This window comes from Helianthus annuus, chromosome 16, assembly GCF_002127325.2.
Source record: "Helianthus annuus cultivar XRQ/B chromosome 16, HanXRQr2.0-SUNRISE, whole genome shotgun sequence".
NCBI classification, from domain to species: Eukaryota; Viridiplantae; Streptophyta; class Magnoliopsida; order Asterales; family Asteraceae; genus Helianthus; species Helianthus annuus.
Genome location: NC_035448.2, coordinates 1794265 through 1820653, shown reverse-complemented (window position 1 = coordinate 1820653; position 26389 = coordinate 1794265). Strand labels below are relative to the sequence as shown.

Below are 26389 nucleotides of genomic sequence, written 5' to 3'. Positions count from 1 at the left end.
TCTTTACTTTCTGCCTTTAAGTTTGAAAAATCCAAAAAAAAAAAAAATCAATTGAAAAAGCAAAAATTCAAAAAAAAAAAAAAGTAGAAAACCAAAATGAGTTTCTTGGATAAAGGAATATGATGATATTCACTGGCGTGGTCGGTCAACATGTTCAAAATGAAAAACAAAAAAATGAGAAATGATAAGTATCTCTACTAACGATGTATCGGTAGGCTCACAATCAGATTAAAATGTGTAGGATGATACAAATCTAACAGACTTCAAGTCAGGTGGGAACCATTCATTGGCATATGGTCTTGGTACCGAAATTTCGTTTGAGAGATTGCCGAGGTTCTAAGATATTCGGTCTTTATACAGCTTATCATCTGGGTATCATGGTTGTATCTTTTACCGAAAAATAATGGAGACAAAGTCTAGATCTTCCATGATACCATACATACGTGTACATACTGCATTCGACCTCAATAAGTGATCAACAATCACATTCCAAATCAAATAAGTGATAAAATATCACATTTATCCGGAAGTCAAGTTCGTCTCTCTGCTGTACGATGTACTGACCTGTTCACGAACTTGCTCCTGTGCCCTCATGCATATGAAAATCAAGTTCCTCATCAATAAGTGATTCTATCACATAGGGCTTGTTTTCAATCAAAATAAGTGAGTATCTCACATTCGTTTATACGGTCAAACAGATGATAAGCAGTGTACTCAATGGTAAGATGAACTCTCGTGCATACCTTGATACGGAATGTGTCGTGAGTGGATGAACATCGACTTCTAAGTATAAAACTTACCGTAAATTGTATCTCCTAATTATGATTACATCTGATCAGTTTGAGCTTATGTGGATAACAATACCGATAATCGAGGTAGTATACTTATCCAGAGCTTTAAACAGAAATCAAAATCATGTTGAATAAGACCGTAAGCTGGTATGATTCCTTATCCTTGAAACTCGCAAAATCTTGCTCTTGTACAGTTGTTTATTGCATTTTCATTAACTGTCGTTAGTTTACCGCGCTTTAAACTCTATTACAGTGTATCTTGTAAAGTTCATTTTTGAATTAGCCGAAGTTGTATCTTGGTGTTTTTCTGCCGGAATCTTGAAACCACTTCATAAAATGTTCTTGCATTTGAAAAACTCAATCAAAATGAAATATATTCAAATAAACAAAATCTGGTTCAGTGTGCAAAAATTTTCAACAATTAGTGATTTTGGGAAAATGGTGTCGACGAAACTCCTAAGGTCAACGAAACCCTCTTAATGTCGACGAAACTCCAAGGTCAAAGTTAACTGTTTCATCTTGGTCAAAACTGGTCATAATCATTTGGTCAACGACGAAACCCCTAGTTTCGTCGAGGTAACGACGTAACTCCTCTGGCCCATAAGGTTTCGTCATGGGCTAACTGCTTAAGCCAAAACCAAGCCCATATTAGAGTTTCGTCGAGCCCAAACAGAGTTTCGCCGTGGATAGGGTTTCGCCGTGTAAGTCGGTTTATAAAGGGGTCCCAGGTCTGGAACTTCACCACTTTTTCAAACCACTTGAGTGTTTCACCTTCTCCTACACTCCACCACCATACCCAGTTACCGACTCTCAAAACCCCCCATTTTCTCTCCATTTTTAATCAAAATCAAGGTATACAAAAGTTTTTCTACATGTTTTCGAACTTTATGAACCCTGTATTCTTGACTGATTGTTCGACATACCCTCGAAGACCCACTTTACTTGATGTATTCATGATCTAAACTTGTGTTTGTTTTGGTATATCATAAAAACAGATAGTTTTAGGATGATTACTTTGATTGATTCTTGATTTGGGTTTGTTTTTTTTTTAAAACACTAAAATAGGGGATTTGGGTTTTGATGAATGTTTAACCTTTGGGTGGGTTTACGGTCAAAAGGATGTCGGAATTACAGTTTGGGTTATTTTCAGTTGGTTTGGGTATAAACAATATGTCAAAAGCTTTGTAGGCGAAATTGAGTTTTTTCAAAGCTTTGTCGACGAAACTGAGTTCCATCAAACCTTGATGACGAAACTGAGTTTCTTCAAACCTTGAACGACGAAACTGCGTTTCTTCAAACTGATTGACGACGAAACTACCTGTGTCATCGACGAAACTCCATTGGTCAACAGTCAACTCTGACTTTGTTTGACCAAGGGAGTTTCCCCGTTAAAAGGGGAGTTTCGTCGAGATGATGGAGTTTCGCCGTCCAAGACTTAGTGAATTTTCATGTTTGGTGCCCTTTCACAGTAGACTTGGATTTACATGTTATGTATCAATTGGACATTTGAACTTGCATAGAACCTTGTCTAATGTACATTATATATCATTATGATTTATTGTGGAATGTGTGCATTGCAGATGGCACCGAAAGAGAAAAACCACAAGCCCGCTACTAAGAAGGAATATAAATCCGAAGAGGAGATGACGTCCGAGAAGCGACACAATCAGATTGCATTTCTTGATCCGGATAGAAAGATCGTCGAACTGAAAGAAATCACGCAATGGATCAGGGAATCGAGGATTAACAGAGTTGTTACCTTTACGAAGCCTGTTTACAAATCGCTTGTTCAAGCTTTCTGGGATTCTGCTAGTGTTGTCCAAGTTGATGGAATCGAAGTCATTCAAGGAAATGTGAATGATCTGACCGTGACAGTTTCACCGGAAATACTAAACACTGTCTTAGAGCTACAAGACGATCCAAATGCACCGTTCTCAATTACGATCATGTGTACACGAGGCTGCTTATTACGGATGAAGTGCATTGGCGACATCTACAGCAATCAGATTAACAAAGGGGATTTGTCGTTACGTTACAAGTTTCTCTTGTACGTTCTTTTTTAGTGTATCAGCAACAGACGTGCAGGATATGATATGGCAGGAAACGATCTCGTTGGTCTTATGGTGGCTTTGGTGCTGAACAAACCGTTTAGCATATCAAAGTATATCTTCGCCAACATGAAAGAAAATATGACGAGGACTGGTAGTCGAATTACTGGGAACAAATTCTGGATGTATCCTCGGTTTCTTCAAATGATTATGAACATTCAGCATCCTAATCTTCCTAAAGCCGACGACGACATCCTGAAGATAGAGCCTATGATCTTGAATTCTTTAAGGATAATCAAGAGTCTTGCAGCCAAGATATACAAAGAAAGTGATCCTCCTAGGAAGTTGATAGGTGCTCTTGGAAAACCAGACTACATTGCTCCGGCAGATTATAAATGGCGTCATGATGACAGCCACTCTGATAACGAAGGGCCGGAGTTGAAGAAAAAGATGATAGAAAAGTTTGGTCCAAGGGATTCAGGTTCATCTGAAAGTGATAGTGATAATGATGATGCTGGTGGTGCAGGTGCTGGTGCCGTTGGTGCATCTGGTACTGGTGCATTGTCTGCTGGTGCAGTTGGTGGCACTTCAGCTGGTGGTGACGAGGAGAGTTCCGAGTCGGATGACAATCCTCCTGAGCCCGGATACGAAGTTTATTATGATGAACGCGGTGTGAAAAGGTTCAGGAAGATCAGACAAGAAGATGGCCCTGAATACGTTCCTTCGGATAATGAAGCGGAACGATTAAAGAAAAAGGAAACGGCTATCAAACGCAAGAAGAAAGCGAACAAGAACATTGGTTATTCATCTGCACAGCATTCTGTTCCTCAAGAGCCTATACAGGAAGCTGCAATGGATCCAAACCTTGGATTCACAGTTGAAGAAGCTTCTACAATGTTGTCGTCTCCTCCGAGGTCTACAGAACCAACTCGGACAGTGAGTTCAACACCTGAAACTCCTGTAGTGACTCTTCAAGCACCTTCTCGCTCCATTGCTTCAACTATTCGTGCTACGACCTCGCAACCGGTCGCAGAACGCAGACAAAGTAGATTTGAACAGATGCAGCAGGATGAGAAGATAGATTTCCTATTTTCTCAACTTCAAGCTGCTGCAGGTCAGATTAATAGGCAATCGGATGTGTTAAGCGCCACAAGAGCTGACTCGATCAGGCAACAGTTGGAAATTAACAAGTTGAATGCCACTGTTGGACGACAAGCAACAGAAATCACTCGTCAGCAAACTGAAATAGATGAAGGCAGAGAATGCTAGTTTGAAGGCTGCAGACGAGGTAAGAGAGCATCAATTGCTACAGATGTGTGCGGCGGATAATGCTCGCGGAATAGAAATGAATCGCATGAAAGAAAGCAGCTCTAAGCTTCAACAGTTGGCCGAGAACCTCAAAGAAAGACATGATTTTATGAAAGAGTGGTACGATTCTCGAAACACGACGATAGTCGATGGGGTCAAGAAGATAACTGAAAGCTCAGAGATTGTTAGAAAGCGGGTCAATATTCTGTGGAATGATCGTTGCAAGCAACAAGAAGTGTTGAAGAAAAAGGATGATGATCCTGAAGATCAAGGGAATCCCGATCCATCTGCCACTTCAGGAACAACCGCCTGCGACTACATCCTCTCAACTCGTGGTCTACAAGCCTTCATAGATTGAATCTGCGCAAGGAACCTCCAGTGGAACAGTTGAAGAAATAAAACATATTGAATCTTTGCTTGGTACTTCTTCTGTTCCTAGCACTGCTGATCTCGCATTGTAGGTTGTACATCCGATTACTGGAGAATTACTTAAAGAAGGAGAGATTGTCTCTAATATGTCGCATGAGCAGTTGTTGGCTTTGAATGCGATGAAAGACGTTGATGATGCTAAAATTGAGAAAATGCCGATCGAACCAGAGACCGAAAATGCTGAAAACATTGAAGAGAGCGTATTTGAAGGCGAATCTAACAAATCAACTTATGTTCGTGCCAACGGAACAAAGTTTAATCCATTTGACGAAGAATGGATGAAAGAGAATCAAGAAGAGATTGATGAACAATTGAAGAATCGGACACCTTCTGATAATCCGACCGATTCATTCGAAGAATGGAGGAAACGGTTCTTGTCTAGAGTTGAAAAGCCTACACCACCGGAAGCACAGGTTGATTTCCTACAGTTTGAGAGAGTGAAGCCGCATGGAAGAATTCTCTGTTGGATGTTCGTAAAGGAAATACATTGCGTCGCCATCAAACGGGCATTCGGTATTCAATATTTCCGATCATTGCTGAGTATACTGTCTTTACCATTTTACGACGTTGCATCTTTGACGAAGCTTGAGCTTGTTAATCGTGCAAAATTCGAAGGAGCTACATTGTTCGAGCGTAAGATAAAGTTTAACAAAAGGTCATGCTGGAAAGATGAGTCGTATAAGCCTCAGTTTCCCATATATCAGCAGATTAAGTTCACTTTAGATCCAACAACAAACACGGCACGTTACAAGCTGGTGTATCAGCCCACGAAGGTTATGGACAAGATCCCATTGATGCCGATGAAGCAGAACTTTCTCAATGATATGAGGTTAGGGTGCTACGATCCGGATACGCATGAGGCAGTGACTGTGTTTAATGGTGACCGTGAGAATTTTCGGATGTTGGATCCGATGAGGAGCGTTAACATGTCCGCGAACGACATCAGCAAGCTATTTCGGCATGATATTCTCTATGAAGACAATGACGCTCATCAAGCGCTTAAATTTCAACACGTCGCTTGTTACTGCTTTACCGAGGAATTCATGCAGGAAGCACCTAGACGCTGAAACACTGAAGACGGAAGATCGAAGACCGAAGACAGTAACAGACAAGGGAGAGTTTGTTGGTGCATTATTTTGTGTCTGTCACTTGTCTTTGTTAACGATGTTTTTAGTACGGTCTTTTTATAATTATCGAGTCTGTAATTCGCCGTCGACCAAGTCGGATATCCTCCTATCCTACTTGTGTCCGACTAGTTTGTCTCAGTTTGTTATGTATGTCAAATGAACAATGCATGTTGCATGTTTATGTTATGGTATGTTTGTGTTTGTATTATTTTGCTGCAAACTGTCAAAAGAGTTTGCAGCACATGTGCAGAATGCAGTCTTCGACGAAACCCCCAGGTTTCGTCGAGATCATGTCGACGAAACTCCCAGATTGTCAAGATTGAAGGTTTCGCCATGAACAGTGACGAAACTCCTAGAGTTTCGTCGACTGTAGAGTTTCGTCAGGCCCACTTGTTGTTTCGGCGAGCCCAATTAATGATTCGTCACTTGTGGGGCCTGGTCTGCTATATAAACGCAATGTGGTCTCTGTTTGAGACCATACCCTTAGAGTTTCAGTCAAACCGTGTGTGTATCAGTTTGATATTTGTTCTCATCCCGTTAATCAATCGATTGTGTTTCATTGGTTATATCGTGTTATTTACGTTATGTGTTTGATTTGGCATAGTCTCGGGGATTCCGCACCCATGACAGTCTTTGTTATAGACAAGGATTTGGTTTAGTATTCGACCCTCCGAATCGGGAACAACAGTTTTTATAACATAAGTATTTTTGTCTAGAAACTTAGATTGATGCTTTCCAACTTAATTAAAGACCACACTAATCCCTGGAGGGTGTTACTTTATTTTTGATATCTTGGGTTTTAAATTGAAGGCCGGGTTCATGTAAGTTAGATACTTTGTTACTTTATTTTTGATATCTTGGGTTTTAAAGTCTCGTACACTAAGGCCAAAAGATTGAAAAGTTGGGCTGGAATTTAATTCCGCCCATTGCAAGAAAAAGCCCAAGAATACTTTGTTACTTTACTTTTGATATCTTGGGTTTTAAAGAATTACTCTCACATTGATCAATATTTTTTGGTCATTGACTTTCCAACTTAGAGCATTCACAAAGTGGCGAATGTTTTTATTGGGTAAAACTTATTGTCAAGCAATTTACGAGGTGGTTGCTAATAAGATATTTTCAAAAAGTGGCGAATGTTTTTATTTTCTGAAACGTTAGCTAGTCTATCACAATGGCTTCAATATTACAAATGAAAGGAAAAGTGTACATATTTGTAGAGACGGTAAGCTTTGAATACAAAAGATTAAAACACACGCAGCTTAACATTACTTAGAAGATGTGGAAAATTCTCTTTCAGAAGTGAAACTTTTATCATTCTTCTAGGCACATCCTCCATTTTGATTTTGTTTTACTTGGAAGTAAAATCAATCAGTCTAGTTTCATGCACCGACTTTAATCGTGTGAGTTGGCATATTTCCGAGAGCTTGAGCTTCAAGAGCTACTTGATCAAAGTTACTAGGGTTTTTTGCAACAGCCGGAAGAATTTCAGTGTGCAACAAAGCTTCTAGCTTAACAACATCAATACTTTTCTGATCTTGTCCTGGAACTTTTTGCTCCTCCATTTCGGTGATTTTCGCTTCAAATTTGGATATTTTTTCGTCGATAATAGGCTTCTTGTTTTTGTACATGAAGTATAGTATGATTTGAATGATACCAAAAGTGAATCCAAGAACGTTGGGAACCTTCAAAAAAAGTAATCAAGAAAATCAATAAATTATAATATAAAATACAGGTCACATATTACGGAAAATGATCAGAGAGTTGTGTTGTATGCTATGTTTCATACCGCAATATTGAAGTCGTGAAGAAGTAGGCCGTAAAAGAACCACATAACTGCGCTGAGGGTGAGTGCTACCGATAGTAGAATAGGCATGTACTCTACACTTTTTGTTTTAATCACTTGTCGCTGCAAAATAAGGTCGATATATATTAAGTAAGCATGCATGATACATTAGAAAATAAACTAAAGTCATATTAAATGGAAAAAAAATCATAGTAACAAATCATACACACTTACCAGAACACCCAGAGGTGCGACAAAAACACATAATGAGAACACAAGGCAAATCCATCCAACTATCACACCGCGGGTGACTCCACTTGCAAGGAATTGAGTCAAGACAACAATCAATCCAAAACCAACAAAAATTAGCAATATTATTAGCTTCAAACTCTCCATCTGCATGACCAATTTATTTTTTGTTAGATTAATCTTCTTCAATGATAGATATACATGATCATTAAATTTCATAGGAATAAAACATACCCTAGCCTTCTTTGGTGCATAGAAGAGGAAGAATACAATGTAGACGGTTTCAATGACAATACCAAACGTGTTAATGGTGATGAGAAGCAGAACATTGCTCTTAAGCATTGCATAGTATATCCAAAGCATGGCACTGAATAAGCCCACCACATAAGGGGCTGATTGAAAGCCCTCAGTTGATTTCTTCTTGTAGACTTTATAAAACGTTGGTCTGTGATTTTATGAAAGTTCGTTGGAAGGTTAGGTGATATTTCATGTAAAAAGATGAAATAGAATGGGAAGAAACATAAAGATTCTTACATTGGTGCAAGAAATACCATAAAGGAGACAATATTTCCTGAAAATGTTGTAAACAAAAATGTTAGCTAGGAGCACATTCATGCATGAAAATATACATAAATTGGCGGGAAAACACAAGCAATAAATTATTCAGGAAGTATATACCAAGAAGGCCAAAGGCAAGAGTGAGATGAGCTAAGTTCCCTGTCATCTTCTTTAACTGCTTAGTAATACAAGTATATCTTTCCTTCCTGTTTCACAAACCAAGGCTTCTTAAAGAAATGCTAGCTAGTTTTCTATCTCTCTTGTTATTTCTGATGAGTGGTGCATAAGAGATGTTAGACTGACCCCTTTATATAGGTAGCAAGTGTTGAGGGTGATGGCTCCCCACCAATATGTGAGCATGATACCTTTTTTATGTTATCTGTATTTAGTTACATATTATTGAAAATTGATATTAAAGTGTTTAATTCAATTTATATCCTATTGATGCAGCATAAAAGATTGATCATCTGTCCATTTGTTTGAGAGCTATAGCTACAACTGAGTTCTCTACTTTGGTTCAACACACACAACATTTGGACATCACCATACACAAAATATCGAGCTGTGTTCTTATTAAAAGAAAAGCTTCAATTACAAGTGAAATTTAGTAACGTCCGGAGTATTGCTACTCTTGTTGTTATGGGGAGACAAACGTGAATATACTAGAAACTTAGTAACGTCAAGAAATTCCCTTCAACTAAACTTGATTCGTCTCCACGTTTGTAATACCTTTTTCTTTATACGGGCATATAAGAAAGACACAGTATAGTATACAACCTTATAATTTTGTATACGGACGTATACTATGTCCTTATACAATATACACCCATAACAAGATACGGGTATTACACCTTTCGATTTATACTTACACTAAGCTAACTTCACCTGTATTTTCTTTAATTTTTATGTTGTATATATATTATATCAATTATAAACATCCTACTCTTAAACAAATCCCACTTATACGAATCGGCAATAAAATCACCCTTAAACAGACAACCTTTCATGACCAGAAATGCAAATGGCCTCTACCTCTATCCCTCTTTCTAATAATAATTCTTCGTTTATTTTATGGTAGTGCTTTCAAAAGTTTTTCTTTTCTTTTAAATTGCTACTCACCAGCTCCATGAATCCACGTTAAATATTCTCTGCAATTCTCATGACTAGGATTTTTGTCTTTCTTGCTTAGCGAAAGGAATTGAATAAGGTTGTGCGCGATAGTTGATGATCCATGGTAAGCAGTTAGTTAAGTACTGTGGCCGTTCAAAAAAAGTTTCTTGCTAGTGTTTTTCTAAAATAATTCGCGGTTCCAAAAAATAAAGAAAGACTAAAGAAGGAAAATACCTACTTTACATTACAGCTTTAAGTAAATAGCAAAAGCTTCCAATTATTTAGAGTTCAACCACCACCTTGCACTGATCTTTAACTGATATTTTCAGGATACAATGAAATCAGAAAAAAATAAAAAAAATAAAAATCATCTGACCCACTAAACTCAAAACAGAAAAATATCTTGGTCTCCTTTCTATAATCAGTTTTAATTAACATGGAATAAATTATTAAATAGCAACTAGCTATATAAAGAATGACTAGGAGTCTAGGACTCACTATCCACTCTCCAAGAAAATAATTATATATCAATGGAGTCACAAGTATAAACTTTCATTACTAACAAGTGAACCATCAAAGGGCATTTATCCCAATGGCGTGTTAATTAAATGGTGCCCCTTCTTTTAGAGGTTCAGGGCTCGAGTCCTCCGATAGAATTAGAAGTAGATTAGATAGGCAGGGGCACAGGTTAAGTAGGGCGGGAGAGGCGGCCGACCCCCTGAACTTTTCGCTCAGTAGTGGAGAGTGTGGAGTTTTCGTATAGAAATTTTTGGGTATATACGTTTTTGACCCCCTGGTTCTATAGAAATTTTTAGGTATATACGTTTTAACCCCCGTCAGAAATTTCCACTTTCGCCACTGTAGATAGGTGCGTCAGTTGCTAATGCAACGGACAAAACTTCATTTTAACATTACAACTTTTTTTTAAACTTTATTTTTAACATTACTGTTGGAAATTTGGTGAATTGATATTTAATATATTTATAATTTATAATTTAACGAAATTATAAATATTAATTAGAATCTTCATGTGGTAAATAAAAGAGAAACTCTTGAGTAGAGCTTCTTGATTACATTTAATTAGTTTTTTAAGAGTTTTTAAGTCTCTAATTAAGTGACTAATTAAGTGAAACCTTTCACTAATTCTTAAGTCTTGTACAAATAGTACCCTATGTGCTTCTTTTGTTACAACAAGAATATGGTATTGCTTGATACATGAAGAATACTAGAAGGAGGATGAACACTTGAAGACCAACTTGAGAGACGAGTACTCTCTATTTGTTTTCCACCACATGAGTTCAAACACTACAATTACCGGATGTAACCTTGGGCTCGTGAGCCATCTCCGGCAGTACAGACTGCTTCGGCTGTTGTACCCTAGGAGACAGATGCGTTGTATTTAGTGTAGGTCTGGCTAGGGGAGGATCTAGTCGCCTAATCCTTGTCTACAAACCAACCCGGTTGTGCGGAATCCAACCGGGAAAGCAAACCGAGATCGAGATCGACAAGAACACGAGATACAAGACACGTAGATTCACTGTTTAACAAACTTGTATATAGATGAGAAGAGTTCAAGTACAAGATTACACAATATATGATTAACACACTAAAACTCTCTCTCAGTTCTCTCGGGTTCTCACTCAGTTCCGTCTCTCTCTATTTTGTGTCTTCAGTCTTGCTGTTTATATACTGAAGTGGTCGACGAACTTAACACATGTGTGACGAAGCTTCAGGAAGTCGACGAAGGTTGATGACGAACCTTCACATGTGAAGAAGGTTGTAACCTTCTTCATGGGGAACCTTCATCAAGGGGAACTTTAAAGTTGGGGAACTTTAAAGCATGACATGTTTGACTAACATGTTGAATTCACGTGACTATGTCTCATGAAAAAGTCTTCACATTACATTATCATGACATCATGATGATGTCATGGTGATGTGTCATCGCGAATTGGTTCACGGCTCTCCGTGCTTCGCGTGTCGAACTCTGGGGCGCACGACGGAGGAATGTCGCTATGTCGGGCTTGAGCCGAACCTAACCGAGTCGAACCGAACCGAATCGAACTGAGTCGAACCGAACCGAGTCGTGTCCACTTAATATGTATCAACAAACTCCCCCTTGGACGCTACTCGTGAGGTTCATCTTCCATGTCTTCCATGTCGGAGGATCTTCAAAGTCTTCACGCTTCGTGAGTAGAAAGTGTATCAACAAACTCCCCTTTTCATTTAGGAAGCGTGTTAACAGACTCCCCCTTAACATAAGCTCTCCCTTGAGTTTATGCTCGTGAATCTTTTGATCTTCAATGCTTTAGATCCTTGTGGTGTTGACTGATTGGTCAGTGGCAACTCGATCATCTTGATCTTTTGAGTGCGTCCATGTGTCTTCATTCCGAAGCTTTTCATCTAACACGTTCTCTTCGCCTTTAGCTGATTGGATGTCACATCTGCACATACAAGAAATCTAAACACGTAATGAGAACAACTGCTTGGAATATAGTTAACATTTAAACAAATGACACACATGTGACCATGTTCAACTACCGTCCGACAGTTTGAAAGTTTAACAAATTGTTCAATTTTAGTCTTTAACTTTCAAAAACTTGCAAATATCGACCGTTTATGAAGATTTAGTTGATTTAGTTTTCAATCAGGTTTCAGGTAACGAAGACTTGAGTTCCAACATCGTTCAATCGAAAATAAGATAGAAATAAAATCTTTTTGGCTTTTATAAAGTTTATATTAAAACACACCTAAAATCTTTTTGGTATTTTGAATATTTCAAACTTAAAGACTGAAAGCAGTAAATAAATATATGCAGAGATGCAGAAACTAAGAAAAGTAAATATATACAAACATTCTTTTTGCGAGTTTCGAGGGTAAGAGAATCATATCAGTGTACAGTCACGCCAAAACGCTCTTGTTGTTCAATTGGTTAACATTTAGATAAGCATCCTATAACAATTATCGGTATTGTTGTCCACATAAGCTCAACTTATCAGATGTAATCATGGCGAGGGGATACGTTAAGGTATGATTTATACTTACCGACCGGTGTTCATCCACATCACGACACATTCCCGTATCAAGGTATGCACGAGAGTTCATCTTACTGGTGAGTATACCATTTATCATCTGTTTTGACGTATATGAAAATGTGAGATACTCATTTATTTTGGTTGAAAACAAGCCCTATGTGATAGAATCACTTATTGATGAGGAACTTGATTTTCAGATGCATGAGGGCACAGGAGCAAGTCCGTGAACAGGTCAGTACTTTCGTACAGCAAAGAGACGAACTTGACTCCCAGATAAATGTGATATATTATCACTTATTTTGATGGACATGTGATTATTTATCACTTATTGAGGTCGTATGCAGTATGTACACGTATGTATAGTATCATGGAAGATCTAGACTTGCGTCCCCGTTATTTTTCAGTAAAAGATACAACCATGAAACCCAGATGATAAGCAGCATAAAGACCGAATATCTCAGAACCTCGGCAATCTCTCAAACGAAATTTCGGTACTAAGACCATATGCCAATGAGTGGTTCCCACCTAGTCTTCAGTCGACTTAAGGTTTATATCACCCTGCACACTTTAAAATGATTGTGAGCCTACCGATACATCTTATATAGAGCTGCTTAACATATTTTTCATTTAAGGTTTAAAGAGGTTTGGACAGACCACTGATGTACTATCATTTTCTCTTTTGCTCGCCAGGAAACTCATTTTTGTTTTTCTATTGTTTTTGTGTTTTTAAATTTTTCGATGTTTTTGGATTTTTTTTTTTAAATTGGATTTACTCCCCCTAAAATCAACAAACTAAGATAAAATTTAAAAGACACAAAGAAATGTATAAATATGATTTTCCGATGTTGGTTTTACTCTTGCTTGACCTTAATACCGTTTACCAATAATAAAAAGTCAAATCTTGATTTGTCAAATGCTTTGGTAAAAATGTCGGCACGTTGGTCATCGATGTGGACCTTAACAACATCGATTAGCCTTTTATCAAAGCAATCACGTATGAAGTGATATTTGATTTCGATGTGTTTGGTCTTTGAATGCTGCACAGGATTTCTAGTGATCTGTAAGGCAGCAGAATTATCAACGTAAATTGGAGTAGTTAGGAATTCAAAACCATAGTCGCGCAATTGTTGTTGGATCCACAGGACTTGGGAGCAACAACTTGAGGCAGCAATGTATTCAGCTTCGCATGTTGATGTAGCGACACACGTCTGCTTCTTGCACTGCCATGTGACTAGGCGATTTCCCAAAAACTGACATCCAGCCGTTGTGGATTTGTCGTCGATTTTGCATCCCCCAAAATCAGAATCACTAAAAGCGACCAAGTCAAAGTTATTATCCCTAGGGTACCATAGACGGGTGGTAGGGCAACCCTTCAAATAACGAAAAATCTTTTTTACAGCTGCAAGATGTGAGGCCTTCGGGTTGACTTGATATCTGGCAAGCAGACACGTTGGGTACATTATATCTGGTCTTGATGCTGTGAGGTACATAAGAGATCCGATCATCGCGCGGTAGTATGAGGGGCTAACAACTTCACCCTTCAAGTCTGGATTAATTCCGTGATTTTGCTGCAATGGGGTACCGATGGGCGTTGCATCAGACATCTGGAACCGGCTCAAGATGTCACCAACATATTTAGTCTGATGGATGAATATCCCAGACTCAGTTTGTTACACTTCTAGGCCCAAAAAGAAATTCATTTCCCCCATAGCACTCATCTCGAATTTATCCTGCATAATACGCTTGAAATTCCTACACAAGACATCATTAGTAGAACCAAATATAATATCATCCACATTTACCTGTACCAGTAGAAGATCTCTATCTTGTTCTTTGATGAAAAGAGTACAATCGATAAGACCTCTGCGAAATCCATTCTCCAGCAGATAATTTGATAAGGTTGCATACCAAGCTCGTGGTGCTTGATGTAGACCATAGAGAGCTTTGTTCAGCAACCAAACCCGATCGGGATGGATAGGATCTTCAAAACCTGGAGGCTGTTCGACGTACACCTCTTCTTCCACTACACCATGTAAGAATGCACTTTTGACGTCCATCTGGTAAACCTTGAATCCTTTGAAGGAGGCATAAGCCAGAAAGATCCAAATTGCTTCTAGACGTGCAACAGGTGCATACACTTCGTTGTAGTCGATCCCTTCTATCTGACGAAAACCTTGAACGACTAATCTTGCTTTGTTTCGGATAACTACTCCACGGTCGTCCTTTTTGCATTTATACACCCAACGGGTACCAATCTTCTTGTAGTTCTCAGGTTTCTCAACTAGCTTCCAGACACCTAGCTTCTGGAATTGTTGCAGTTCTTCCTACATTGTTTCAACCCAAGAATTATCTTTCAAAGCTTCTTTAATAGATTTTGGTTCTTCTTGTGAAACGTAACACGCAAAGGACCAATCGTTTTGTTGACCAGATTCTCGAATAACTGCACACAAGCCTGCATTGTTGTTGTTTCGCAACATGTTTCTTGTTTGAATGCCACTCTGTATATTTCCGATGATGTTTTGTTGAGGATGGGTATTATGAATCCTTGTTTTTGGATTATCTTGAACAGGAATATTTGTACCCAGATTGTTGAGATTGAGATCAACAACTAATTCAATACCCGGAGTTGACGAAGAGGATGATGCAGTAGCTTCAGCTGTTCTAGGGGCGTCCACTGGAGGTGTAGCCTTTGAAGTAACATGAACTGCTGTTATCAGAGCTTCTTGATCTGCATCGAGAAATTCATCATCCTCTGAAGATTCGTTCAATTTGGTAGCATCGTGAAAATCCTCATTGTCGAGAGCATTATTGTTCACTGAAGATGGTTCTTGATTGACAATAATTGGACGAACCAACGGTGAATCTGCTGCGTTGTCACTCTCGAAAAACATCCTTGCCGCAGCATTTTCTTCAACTGCTTCAACATTGATCGAATTGAAAAAGTCATCGTACTCAAACATCCAAGGCTGACCAGGACATTTGAATGGCAATGTGTGCCTTTGTACTCTGACTTCAGACCATTCCTCAACCCTTTTAGTCTCTAGATTCCAGACTCTTAAGTACGGGGTGGCATAACCAAGAAAGTGACCTTCAATAGCTTTTGCCCCAAACTTTCCATTAGGATCGATCATTGTGCAAGGAGCTCCAAACGGTTCAAGATATGACAAATCTGGTTTCCGTTTGTGAAGAAGCTCAAAGCAGGTCTTGTTGTGTCTTTTGAATGTAAGGACTCGATTCATCGTGTAACATGCGGAGGCCACAGCTTCACTCCAGAATGGAATGGGCAACTACGACTCTACTAACATCGTCCTAGCAGTCTCGATCAATGTACGCTGTTTACGTTCAGCGACGCCATTCTGTTGAGGAGTATAAGCCGCACTAAATTCGTGAAGAATACCTTTTGAAGTGCAAAACTCCGCCATGGCATGATTTTTAAATTCAGTACCATTGTCGCTACGTATCCGTCTAACCTTCAACTTATACAAATTCTCAATCTGAATGATTAAGTTTTTGATAATTCCAAAAGTTTCGCTCTTGCGTGCCATAAACGCCACCTAAGAAAATCTTGAATAATCATCAGTTATCACGAGACAGTATTGATCATTCCGGATGCTTTTATGCTTGACAGGACCGAACAAATCCATGTGCAAGCGTTCAAGGGGAACGGCCACCGTGTTGATCTTCTTTGTAGGGTGTCGCTTCTTCGTTTGTTTTCCTTTCTGGCACGAAACACAGACGTCTTGAAGATGGAAGTTTTTAAGAGGAACACCATTCACTAATTCATTTGACACCAAATGATTCATTTTGCGTAAGTGAATGTGACCCATTCGTCTGTGCCAAGAGATTGAGTCTTTTTCTGTGGCTTTGGAAACGAAACAGGTTGCTTGTGTAGACGTTGTAATAGCTTGGCTCATATCAAGGACATACAAATCATTTATCCTTGGAGCTGATAAGAGAATCCATTCTTTTGGAATCTTGAAGCCGGGTTTCAGCACATAACATCCATTTGCATCAAAGTGTACTGAAAACTGTTTATCACAGATTTGTGAAACGCTGAGAAGATTGTGATCAAGTTGTTGCACAAAGTTGATCTTATCAAAGCTTACAACCCCGTTGGATACCATTCCTTCTCCAGTAATATATCCGCCTTTATCTCCAGCAAAAGCAACATAACCTCCTCTAATAGATTTGACGTCGCAGAGAAACTTCATGTCGCCTGTCATGTGCCTGGATGCCCCACTATCAACAATCCAATGACTACTGATAGTTCCTCCTGGAACACCCTGCACATGAACTCACATGATTAGTTGGAGATGGGGACCCAAGCCATTGTGGTCTTGGGTCTTCCATTTTCATCGACAACAATTACTTCCACTTTTCGATGGTTAGGAAATTGTGATGGTCCCCCTGAATTTGTGGTCATTTTAGGTTTCCATGTCTGTTGAGTTTTACCAGTTTGATTGTTTGAAAACTTAACTTCGTGATTGTTTGAAGTTTTTGAAAACTTTGAAATTTCTGGTTTAACTGAAACAGATTGTTTTTGAACCACACCAGTCTTAAGTGCTTTCTCAATCACCTTGACTTGTTGGCGTCTCTGTTTCTTTTCCCTTTCTCTTACAAGGCGGGGATCCTGTTTTAAAGAAACAGATTGCTTTTGGTAATTTCGTTCACGGGGATCATCAACTTTAGCTTTTAACTTATGAAGATACGGACAATTTCGAATGATATGCCCAATTTCACCACATTCAAAAAATGATCTTCGTTTAACAAACTCCGAAGTAACATGTGATTGTCTTATCGATGATGAACTTTGTGATCCTGAGGTACTTGGTTTTGAACTGTTTGGTTTATTTATTTTCAACATTTTCGCTTGATTAACAAAATCTAAGTTAGATTTGTTTTCAAATGTTTCAATTTTATCCGTTCCCTTTGACTTCACAAAGTTCACCTTCTTGTCCTTTTTCTGAGTCTGTTTCTTTTGACCTTGAGTCGGTGATTTACCTTTTGGTTTGGTATGATTATGCTGCTTTTTCATTGTTGGTAATTTCTGATTGCCACATTGTTTTCGAACTTCAGCCTTTGGAATCGGAGGGCACTGTGTTACCACAACATGTGAACCCGACTTTCCCAAAAACTTACTTGTCGAATTTTCAAAAACTTTACTGATTAAAGATTGATTTACATTCTTAATCGGAAAATCTTTGTCAAAATAAATTTTATCATCACCAACAAGAGTGTACAACAAATTCACACTCTCAGACTCTTTTGCAGACGTGGACTCGATTGGAACAGTCTTAGCGGGTTTTGCGGGAGGATCACATAGAATATGATTCTCAAGAGGTATGTCCTCTTCTTTGATTACCGCATCAGACTTTGCTGAGTCAGTATCATTGGATTCATCATCAAAAGAATCAGCATCCTCAACAATAACTGGAGGATCCTGATTCTGTTCAGTAGAAGACACACATGTATCTGCTGACACATCCGAATCTGATGATACTTCCTTCTTGTATCCAAGTCCGATCGCAAATTCCTCAATGTCTAAAGGAACAGATGGTTCAAAATAAGTTCTATCCTCTTCATCAGGCATGGCATCATAATTATGTCTAACAGGTGGTGGACATTTCTTATATCCAATGCATGTGACATCATTCTTCTCTTTCTGAACATCAATGATGTGATCCAACGCATAGCTAGAGCTTAAACAGCTGTTTAACTTGAGCTAAATCGCCTCACTTTCAGTTTTAACACAAGCCATCTCTTTTTGCATTATCTCAAGGCGATTGATATACAAATTTATGTCATTTTGTTTTCTTGAAACCATTTTTGTCAGCTCGGTTTTATCTTTCTTTAATTTTTCAATCACCTATTTAAATTCCTTTTCATGGTTTTCATAAAACATGTTGGCTTCTATGCATTTAGAAAGATCTACTGTCAACTTTTGGTTGTGGATGAATGTCACATCATACTTGTTTTGCAAAGCCTCATGTTTGCTTTGCAAATCACACCACTTAGCATTCAAAGAAACATGTTTGTTTTGCAAGTCAAACAAATTAGCTTTTAAAGCATCATGTTTGCCTTGCAACTCAGACATATTTGCATCCAAATCAGCACATTTAATACTTAAGCTAGCATAATTATCACAATCAATAACAGTAGGTTCATCGACACATACCTGACTTGATGAACTGCCAACATTAGCCATAAAGGCTGAATGAAGAGAAGAAGAAGAATAAGCAGCTTGATCCACCAATATAGATCTTCTATGATTTCCTGCTGCAGCTTCTCCCAATAGCTCATCAACATTTGCATCGACTGACACACTTGACGTGTCATCCAAATGATCATCGCCTGAAGTTGAGGATTCTTCATCTGAGCTTCTACTGTAACCAGAACTGTCTTCGTCTTCAGAAGATTCATCACCATTGGTGGAATATTCTCCACCACTGGCGTGTTTAAGATCCTTGACAACCTCAGCAAAAGAAGCTGCTCCATCCGGTACATCATTTCCCAACTGAATTGACCAATCACAACCTTCATCTACTTGTACTACAAGAGCCTGGTTAGCATTTGATGGTCCTGCTTGACTTTGGTTGTTAACAGGCATCAACGTACGCTCGTTATTCCTGTTCTGCTTCTGTTGGTTGCCTTGATTGCCTTGATTCCTGAAAGGATTTTGGTTCCCATGCTGAGCTGGCTTTGTACATTCTCTCTTGAAGTGACCTCGTTCACCACAATTGAAGCACTTGACTGACTGTTTGTCGAACCCATACTTGGTGTCTTTCTTGCTTTCCAAGCTGGTTCTGCCAGTCCTTTCCATCAAATCCTTTGCTTGGCTTACAGCACTTGCGAAAGCCCATTTGATATCCATCAAATCCATCTCCTCTTTATCGATCTGCTGATAATCTTCTTGTGTCAGATTGATGTTTCCAATCTGACCTTCTACTAACCCACAATACGCGCTCACCAAGGTGTTCAGTAGCTCCATATGTTCTTTTGCTACTTCAACACTTACTTTCGAGAAGCTTGAAGTGTCGAGCCGAACTATATTCGGATTCGGATTAGATGACGAACCAACAGATGAGGTGCTTTCATAACATGCTTGTTTTAGACAACGGATTTCCGTACAAATCAGTTGCTAAAGTAGACCTTTGGGTTTGCTGCTGGGGAACTGGTTGTAGTGGATTTCCATACAAGTCTGTGGTTGGAGCTGGCTTTACAGGAACTTGTATCGGATTGCCATATAAATCTGTGCTTGTGACAAACGCCGTTTGAAGTGGAGCATGTGAAACTGGTCTTGCAGAAGTGCTAGAAGTTCCATAATACATATCAGGATTTTGTGGCACTGGAACCCTTTTTGCCTTTAGGGTTTCTTCCTGATCTTTGTTTTCCAAGAGCTTAATGAAGTCATTGATATTTGTCGTAGCCAATACGCCATTGTATTTCAGGATTTCCAAGAAACTATTCCATTGAGGTGGCAATGCATCGACAAACTTTGTGACTACCGCTGCTGGAGTTGTTACAACCCCATAATTACCCAATTCAGTCAGCAAGTGATAAAACCGACTTGTCAAATCTCCCAAAGATTCTTTTTCCATACATGTGAAGCCATCAAACTCCTTCTTGAGTAAGTCATGTCGCAATTGGCGTGTCGCTTCGTTTCCTACACCTCTCGTCTTCAATGCATCCCATAATCGCTTTGTCGTTTTGAAGCTGACAAACTGATGATATATATCCTTGCTCAACGCCTGAGTTAGGATAGCATATGCTTTCTTTTCTAAATCATATGCCTTTTCTGATCTTCCGAAAGATCGGCAAATGTTGCGGTAGTCGAAGCGGCAACCTCAAGAGCTTGATCGAAGTCTGTGGTAAAACGTAACCACAATTCCGTGTTTTGCCCAAGGACATACGTATGGAATCTATCTACCCATCCAGAATATTCGTTTATGTGCATCAATTTCGGTGGGCGATTTAGACTTCTGGTCTCGCTTTCGCTTAGGAGTATGCTTTGAATACTTGGAGTTTGATTTGAAACAAACGCCCATTGACCTGTCGAAATTGGATTTGCTTGCGAAGATACCGGTGCGGGAGATTCGGCCCATGATGGCGACAAACCCGTGCTTCTATACTTACTTTCTGCAGTAGACGGATTACCCCACCAATCCGGATTCATTTTAACTGAATGTTGATGAATACCACTTGCTTACAGAATCAAAACAAACAAGTTAAGTATGAAATTGAAAGCTTCTGTTTAAACACTTGAAGTATGATCGACGAAGGCTTTAAGGGTGACGAAGGTTTAAAAGGTTTGATGAAGGTTGTTTAGTGGCGAAGGTTTAAAGTTGGCGAAGGTTGTCTATGGTGAAGATTTAAAGTTGGCGAAGGTTTAAAAGGTTTGCTGAACAAAAACTTGGCGAAGGTTTAAAGGTTCGGCAAAGGTAGGTGTGACGAAGACTAGAAGGTTTGTCCAATACAAATTGATGAAGGTAAGAAGTTGTGGCTCTGATACCACTTGTAGGTCCGACTAGGGGAGGATCTAGTCGCCTAATCCTTGTGTACAAACCAACCCGGTTGTGCGGAATCCAACCAGGAAATCAAACCGAGATCGAGATCGACAAGAACACGAGATACAAGACACGTAGATTCACTGTTTAACACACTTGTATATAGATGAGAAGAGTTCAAGTACAAGATTACACAATATATGATTAACACACTAAAACTCTCTCTCAGTTCTCTCGGGTTCTCACTCAGTTTTGTCTCTCTCTATTTTGTGTCTTCAGTCTTGCTGTTTATATACTGAAGTGGTCGACGAACTTAACACATGTGTGACGAAGCTTCAGGAAGTCGATGAAGGTTGATGACGAACCTTCACATGTGAAGAAGGTTGTAACCTTCTTCATGGGGAACCTTCATCATGGGGAACTTTAAAGTTGGGGAACTTTAAAGCATGACATGTTTGACTAACATGTTGAATTCATGTGAGTATGTCTCCTGAAAAAGTCTTCACATTACATCATCATGACATCATCATGATATCATGGTGATGTGTCATCGCGAATTGGTTCGCGGCTCTCCGTGCTTCGCGTGTCGAACTCTGGGGCGCACGACGGAGGAATGTCGCTACGTCGGGCTTGAGCCAAACCTAACCGAGTCGAACCGAACCGAATCTAACTGAGTCGAACCGAACCGAGTCGTGTCCACTTAATATGTATCAACATTTAGTAGAGGCGCAAAATCTGTTTTAAGATTGTAGGAATTAGGTTCACCTTTTGTAAAATATAATTACAAAATATATAATAATGAGACTCTCGTTATTCGTAGGAAATATCATAGTACAATACCGGTTGCAATAACTAAATAAAAAGAAGATAAAATATAATTATATATACCAATCTTAATTCAAGCCGCATCTTGGCACTTATGATTTAGTTTCCAATATATTTTATTGTTTTGTGTTCAATATCTTCGGATAACACATTCAATTTTTTACAAAGAAATAAATCACTAATGGTTGTGACGTATAAATTATTTTTGTGTAAAATAATTATAACGTCGGTTATACATTGTTTAAAAGAATATGCTTTTAAATGGACATAAAAAACTTGAGAGTTGTTACATTGACTAAAAGTCAAAGACGAAACATCAAATGTATAACCACATATTGAGTGAGTAATGAAAGAACATAGTGAGTGTATTGAGATGAAATACACTAACGACATTCATGTCGACATACTTCATTAGAAGTCATTGGAAAATTCACAAGTGTGGATTCTAACATATGAAAGTAAAAGTACTATAGGTTATTGTATACCTTTAATAAATCTTGCGAGATTTATAAGTAGATGCGTCTACCACTTGATTAAAGTTAGATCTATATGAAGATTTTACCTTCATTTGGGAGAACATCCTAAATATACATATCTCCTAATGAATAACAATAGATGTGTGCAAATCACTTATGGCAAAACTATGAATGCCATGTTGTTGAGTGTCGATATAGTTGACTCTATCTCACACATAATAATGATTGTAGACGAGAAACATTCATCTTGTTGGTGATGAATGTGTTCACCAAGTGACTTGGATTAAGACTTATGTTTAAGTACTTATGAGTCAATGGTAGATTGTTGGAGATCAAAGGTAAGCAAGTTATGTTCCTTAAATGAATGATGAAAGCTATATACAATAATTTGTGAGAGCTTCCTAAATATTGATGTTTTAGGATTATGAATAAGTCTCATTATTTTGTCTTAACAAGGGATGAATGTTGCAAAGTGATATTATGATATCCTTAGGGCTATGAAGAATCAGAATGATGCATCTTCTGTTCATATGCTAAAGTATTGCAGTCTAAAACATGCTAGACTATTATTTGGTTAATTATGGGTCTTGACGGAGACTAATTAACTCTAAACATTCAAATGTGTATGAACACAAAAAGAATTTGTGTATAGACAAAATTAAGGGAGAATTTTTCATTCATTATAAGGAAAAGACATGTAACTTTTGAAGAGTTTGTTCGAAAAGCTAATGAGGAGAACTCATTGTCTAGGCTTATTCTAGATGTTAAATTAGAATTATTCTAAGTTGGTGACAAACTTATGACAATGGCATGTGTTACTCTGGTTAGCTCAGAAGCTTATGTAAGCTAATGCAATATGAGTTGAATTCACTGATACAATGAGGTTGATCTTGTTCAATCATATGTGTATAAATGTCGTCATAAGTGAAGTTACATAAATGTTGATTAAATGGCAACAAATGCGGGGGATGATCTATTTAGAAAAAACCCTATAAGGGTATGTAGAAATGGTTTTTCACTACCCCATTTGGATGATATCCTATAACACTTAAATGTGGGGGTGTCTTGCATTTGTATCATAAAAGTTTGGCAATAAGGATTTTGTAATCAAATCTAACATTGCAAACAGACGACTATGTGGAGGACACAAAGGTCGTAGTGCATAATGGAGATGTGATTGCCTTAAATGATAAGCGTATCTTACAAAGACATATATTATAACAGATTCAGATGGCCACAGAGGTTATAGTCTTAGAAGTTGACAATATGCAAAATTAACTTACGAGTTAAGAACGCATCATGACAACTGATCTCAAATACGCAAAATTATTTGTTAATATTATGTATCCAACAACCTAAGGGTTTATTAGAGATCAAGTTGTGGAACAAGACTGAAGCCTATGGAAAAAGGGTATGTGAAGGACACCTAACTTAGTTGACTAGAGATCACAAGATCTAAGTTTAATAGGACAACTAACTCATATACCTAAAGGTGGTCGTTGTGGGGGGGGGGGGCATAAATGATATGCATAAGCTAGTATATATGGTTATACTTACCCCCAAAGTATAAAAAGGGTGTTTAAATATGTCCTAGTCTATTTCTGTGATATTCAGTGACAAAGAGTGAGGCTAAGCATAATATGTGGTAAATGATTAGGATAAATCATGATAACCACAATGCTTTTAATGATCTAAGGAAAATCACCTATGTTAGAGAGATGTGGGGTCGCTTCGAATGGAATTGAGGGCACAATTCCTGGAGCTCTTGCAAAACCGGGAAAATGTTCCACGACCATTATTGGACACGACTATGAGGAGATGACCCGGCTAAGGAGAGTCTTGTGTGAAGTGTATTGTCGTCTACACAAACGGCGACGAGTTCAAAGACATCGAGATCTAGTCGGAGCTAGTGGGCTAAGTGCATTTCATGAGCGAAGGTTCAAAGGGTAACAACTACCTATCGTATGCAAAACTCAACTGACGAGGTTACATTGGAAATTTTAAGTGTTTTGAACGATCTCCATTCATGTGAGGGATTGTTGGAAATTTAATGAATGGATATTTAATATATTTATAATTTAATGAAATTATAAATATTAATTAGAATCTTCATGTGGTAAATGAAAGAGAAACTCTTGGGTAGAGCTTCTTGATGACATTTAATTAGTTTTATTAGATTTTTTTAAGTCTTTAATTAAGTGACTAATTAAGTGAAACTTTTTCACTAATCCTTAAATCTTGTACAAATAGTAGGCTATGTGCTTCTTTTGTTACAACAAGAATATGGTATTGCTTGATACATGAAGAATACTAGAAGGAGGATGAACACTTGAAGACCAACTAGAGAGATGAGTACTCTCTACTTGTTTTCCACCACATGAGTTCAAACACAACAATTACCGGATGTAACCTTGGGCCCGTGAGCCATCTCCGGCAGTGCAGACTGTTTCGCTTGTTGTACCATGGGAGACAGACGCGTTGTTTTTAGTAGAGGCGCGAAATCTGTTTTAAGGGAAGCGTGTTGAACACGTGCCTCAACCAAAACCGTCAACGTTTTAGTGTGCTCTTTGTTGCAGTCAAGGAGTATTTTTCAATACTCAAGATGATGAATACTCGAGTCTAGGATGTTATCAAGTGCGCGTGAAGGACCCACCAGAGATGCGGTTTGATTCAAGATTGGTATATATAATTATATTTTATATTCTTTTTATTTAGTTATTGCAACCGGTATTGTACTATGATATTTTCTACGAATAACGAGAGTCTCGTTATTATATATTTTGTAATAATATTTTACAAAAGGTGAACCTAATTCCTACAACTACAATAACCATTTTTTATATTATGGATTTAAAACTGAGATTGGCATGTTATTATTTCATTACAATTGGTCCACAGCCCTTATATCTTAGATATTTTGCAAGGATAATGCAGATCCAGAAGATTAGATCAATTAATCTTCTAGTAGTACTAGTGGCTGTGCTCCCTTTTCTTTTCTTATTGTTCATCTACTTTTTAAGAGATTAATTCATACATAGATGTTTTCCCCTGGCACTATGGATGTACTTTATTGTTTTTTCTTTTTTTTTTATTTCATTTTTTTTTTTTTTTGTGTGTGTGTATGTGTGTCCACGTTTATGATTAATAATATGCAGGGACCAGGGAGTGTGGGGTCATCTTTATAACTATTTAGATTAAGTTTTCTTAGTCTTAGATCCTTTAATTAGGATAAAAAGGAATTGTATTAAATTGAACAAGATTTGAAACTAAAAATTATATTGAAACAGAACTTTAGTTCTTATTGCAGTTGCGTCTATCAATTGCTTGAAGAATCCATTAATTATTCACGCATACATCCATAACTTCAGATAAGTTTTCATTTTCTTAATTAATTAATAGAAATAGTGCTTCACAAAAATGATAGGGGAATCATATCAGTTTGGTGCAGAGTGAAAGCAATGAAAAATCAACAAAGAGAGTTCTTACAGAAAATAATATATATTCTTTTATGCATAAATCATTACATCATGGGCCATTAACTAAAGAAATTAAATCTAAAATAACGTATAAATTAAGTCATTTAGTGATTTACGTGTTTTACAATAAAAATCAAAAGATTAGAAAATGCAAAATAATATATATTTAGTGATGAAATCAGATCTCTAATTGATGGAATACGACTAGCGGAACACATGATTCGGCTCATCTAAACTTTATAGGCCATTGTTTATGAGCCCTGTAAGTCTACTCATAACTCAAGTTGATTATGCTACTTTTATGTTTAGACCCTTTTCTACCATGTTTTCCTCTATATAGTGAGTCCATATAGGAGTACGCGATCTCTTGGATTAACTCTATATCATAGTTTGCTTATCCTTAATGGATATTAGTTTGAAACCAAGTCTAGACAAGGCAAAGGAGTTAATGTGCAGTTTGGTATGACCTACAAAAGTACAAAGGGCTTGTGTATCTATATGGTAGAGGTGTGTTTCTTACACTACTAGAAAATTGGGCAATTGTGACCAAAATTTGCTACCGAAAAAAATGGTAGCAAATTTAGCCACCGATTTGCCACGAAAATGAAAATAAGTGTATTTATCATGATATGGTAGCAAAGTGGTTGCAATTTTTGTCACCTTTTTATTT

General features: G+C 38.0%; 1 protein-coding gene across 1 annotated transcript; it reads right to left on the bottom strand.

The window, feature by feature from the left end:
* Positions 1 to 6819: 6819 nt before the first annotated feature.
* On the bottom strand, positions 6820 to 8587 carry LOC110916943 (bidirectional sugar transporter SWEET14). Its single transcript, XM_022161585.2, has 6 exons — positions 8414 to 8587; positions 8270 to 8306; positions 7970 to 8180; positions 7721 to 7882; positions 7490 to 7609; positions 6820 to 7385 (listed from the first exon to the last, which is right to left on the bottom strand). Exons 1-6 carry the CDS (start codon positions 8457 to 8459, stop codon positions 7083 to 7085), a joined length of 879 nt encoding a protein of 292 aa, XP_022017277.1. The 5' UTR covers positions 8460 to 8587; the 3' UTR covers positions 6820 to 7082.
* Positions 8588 to 26389: the final 17802 nt, after the last annotated feature.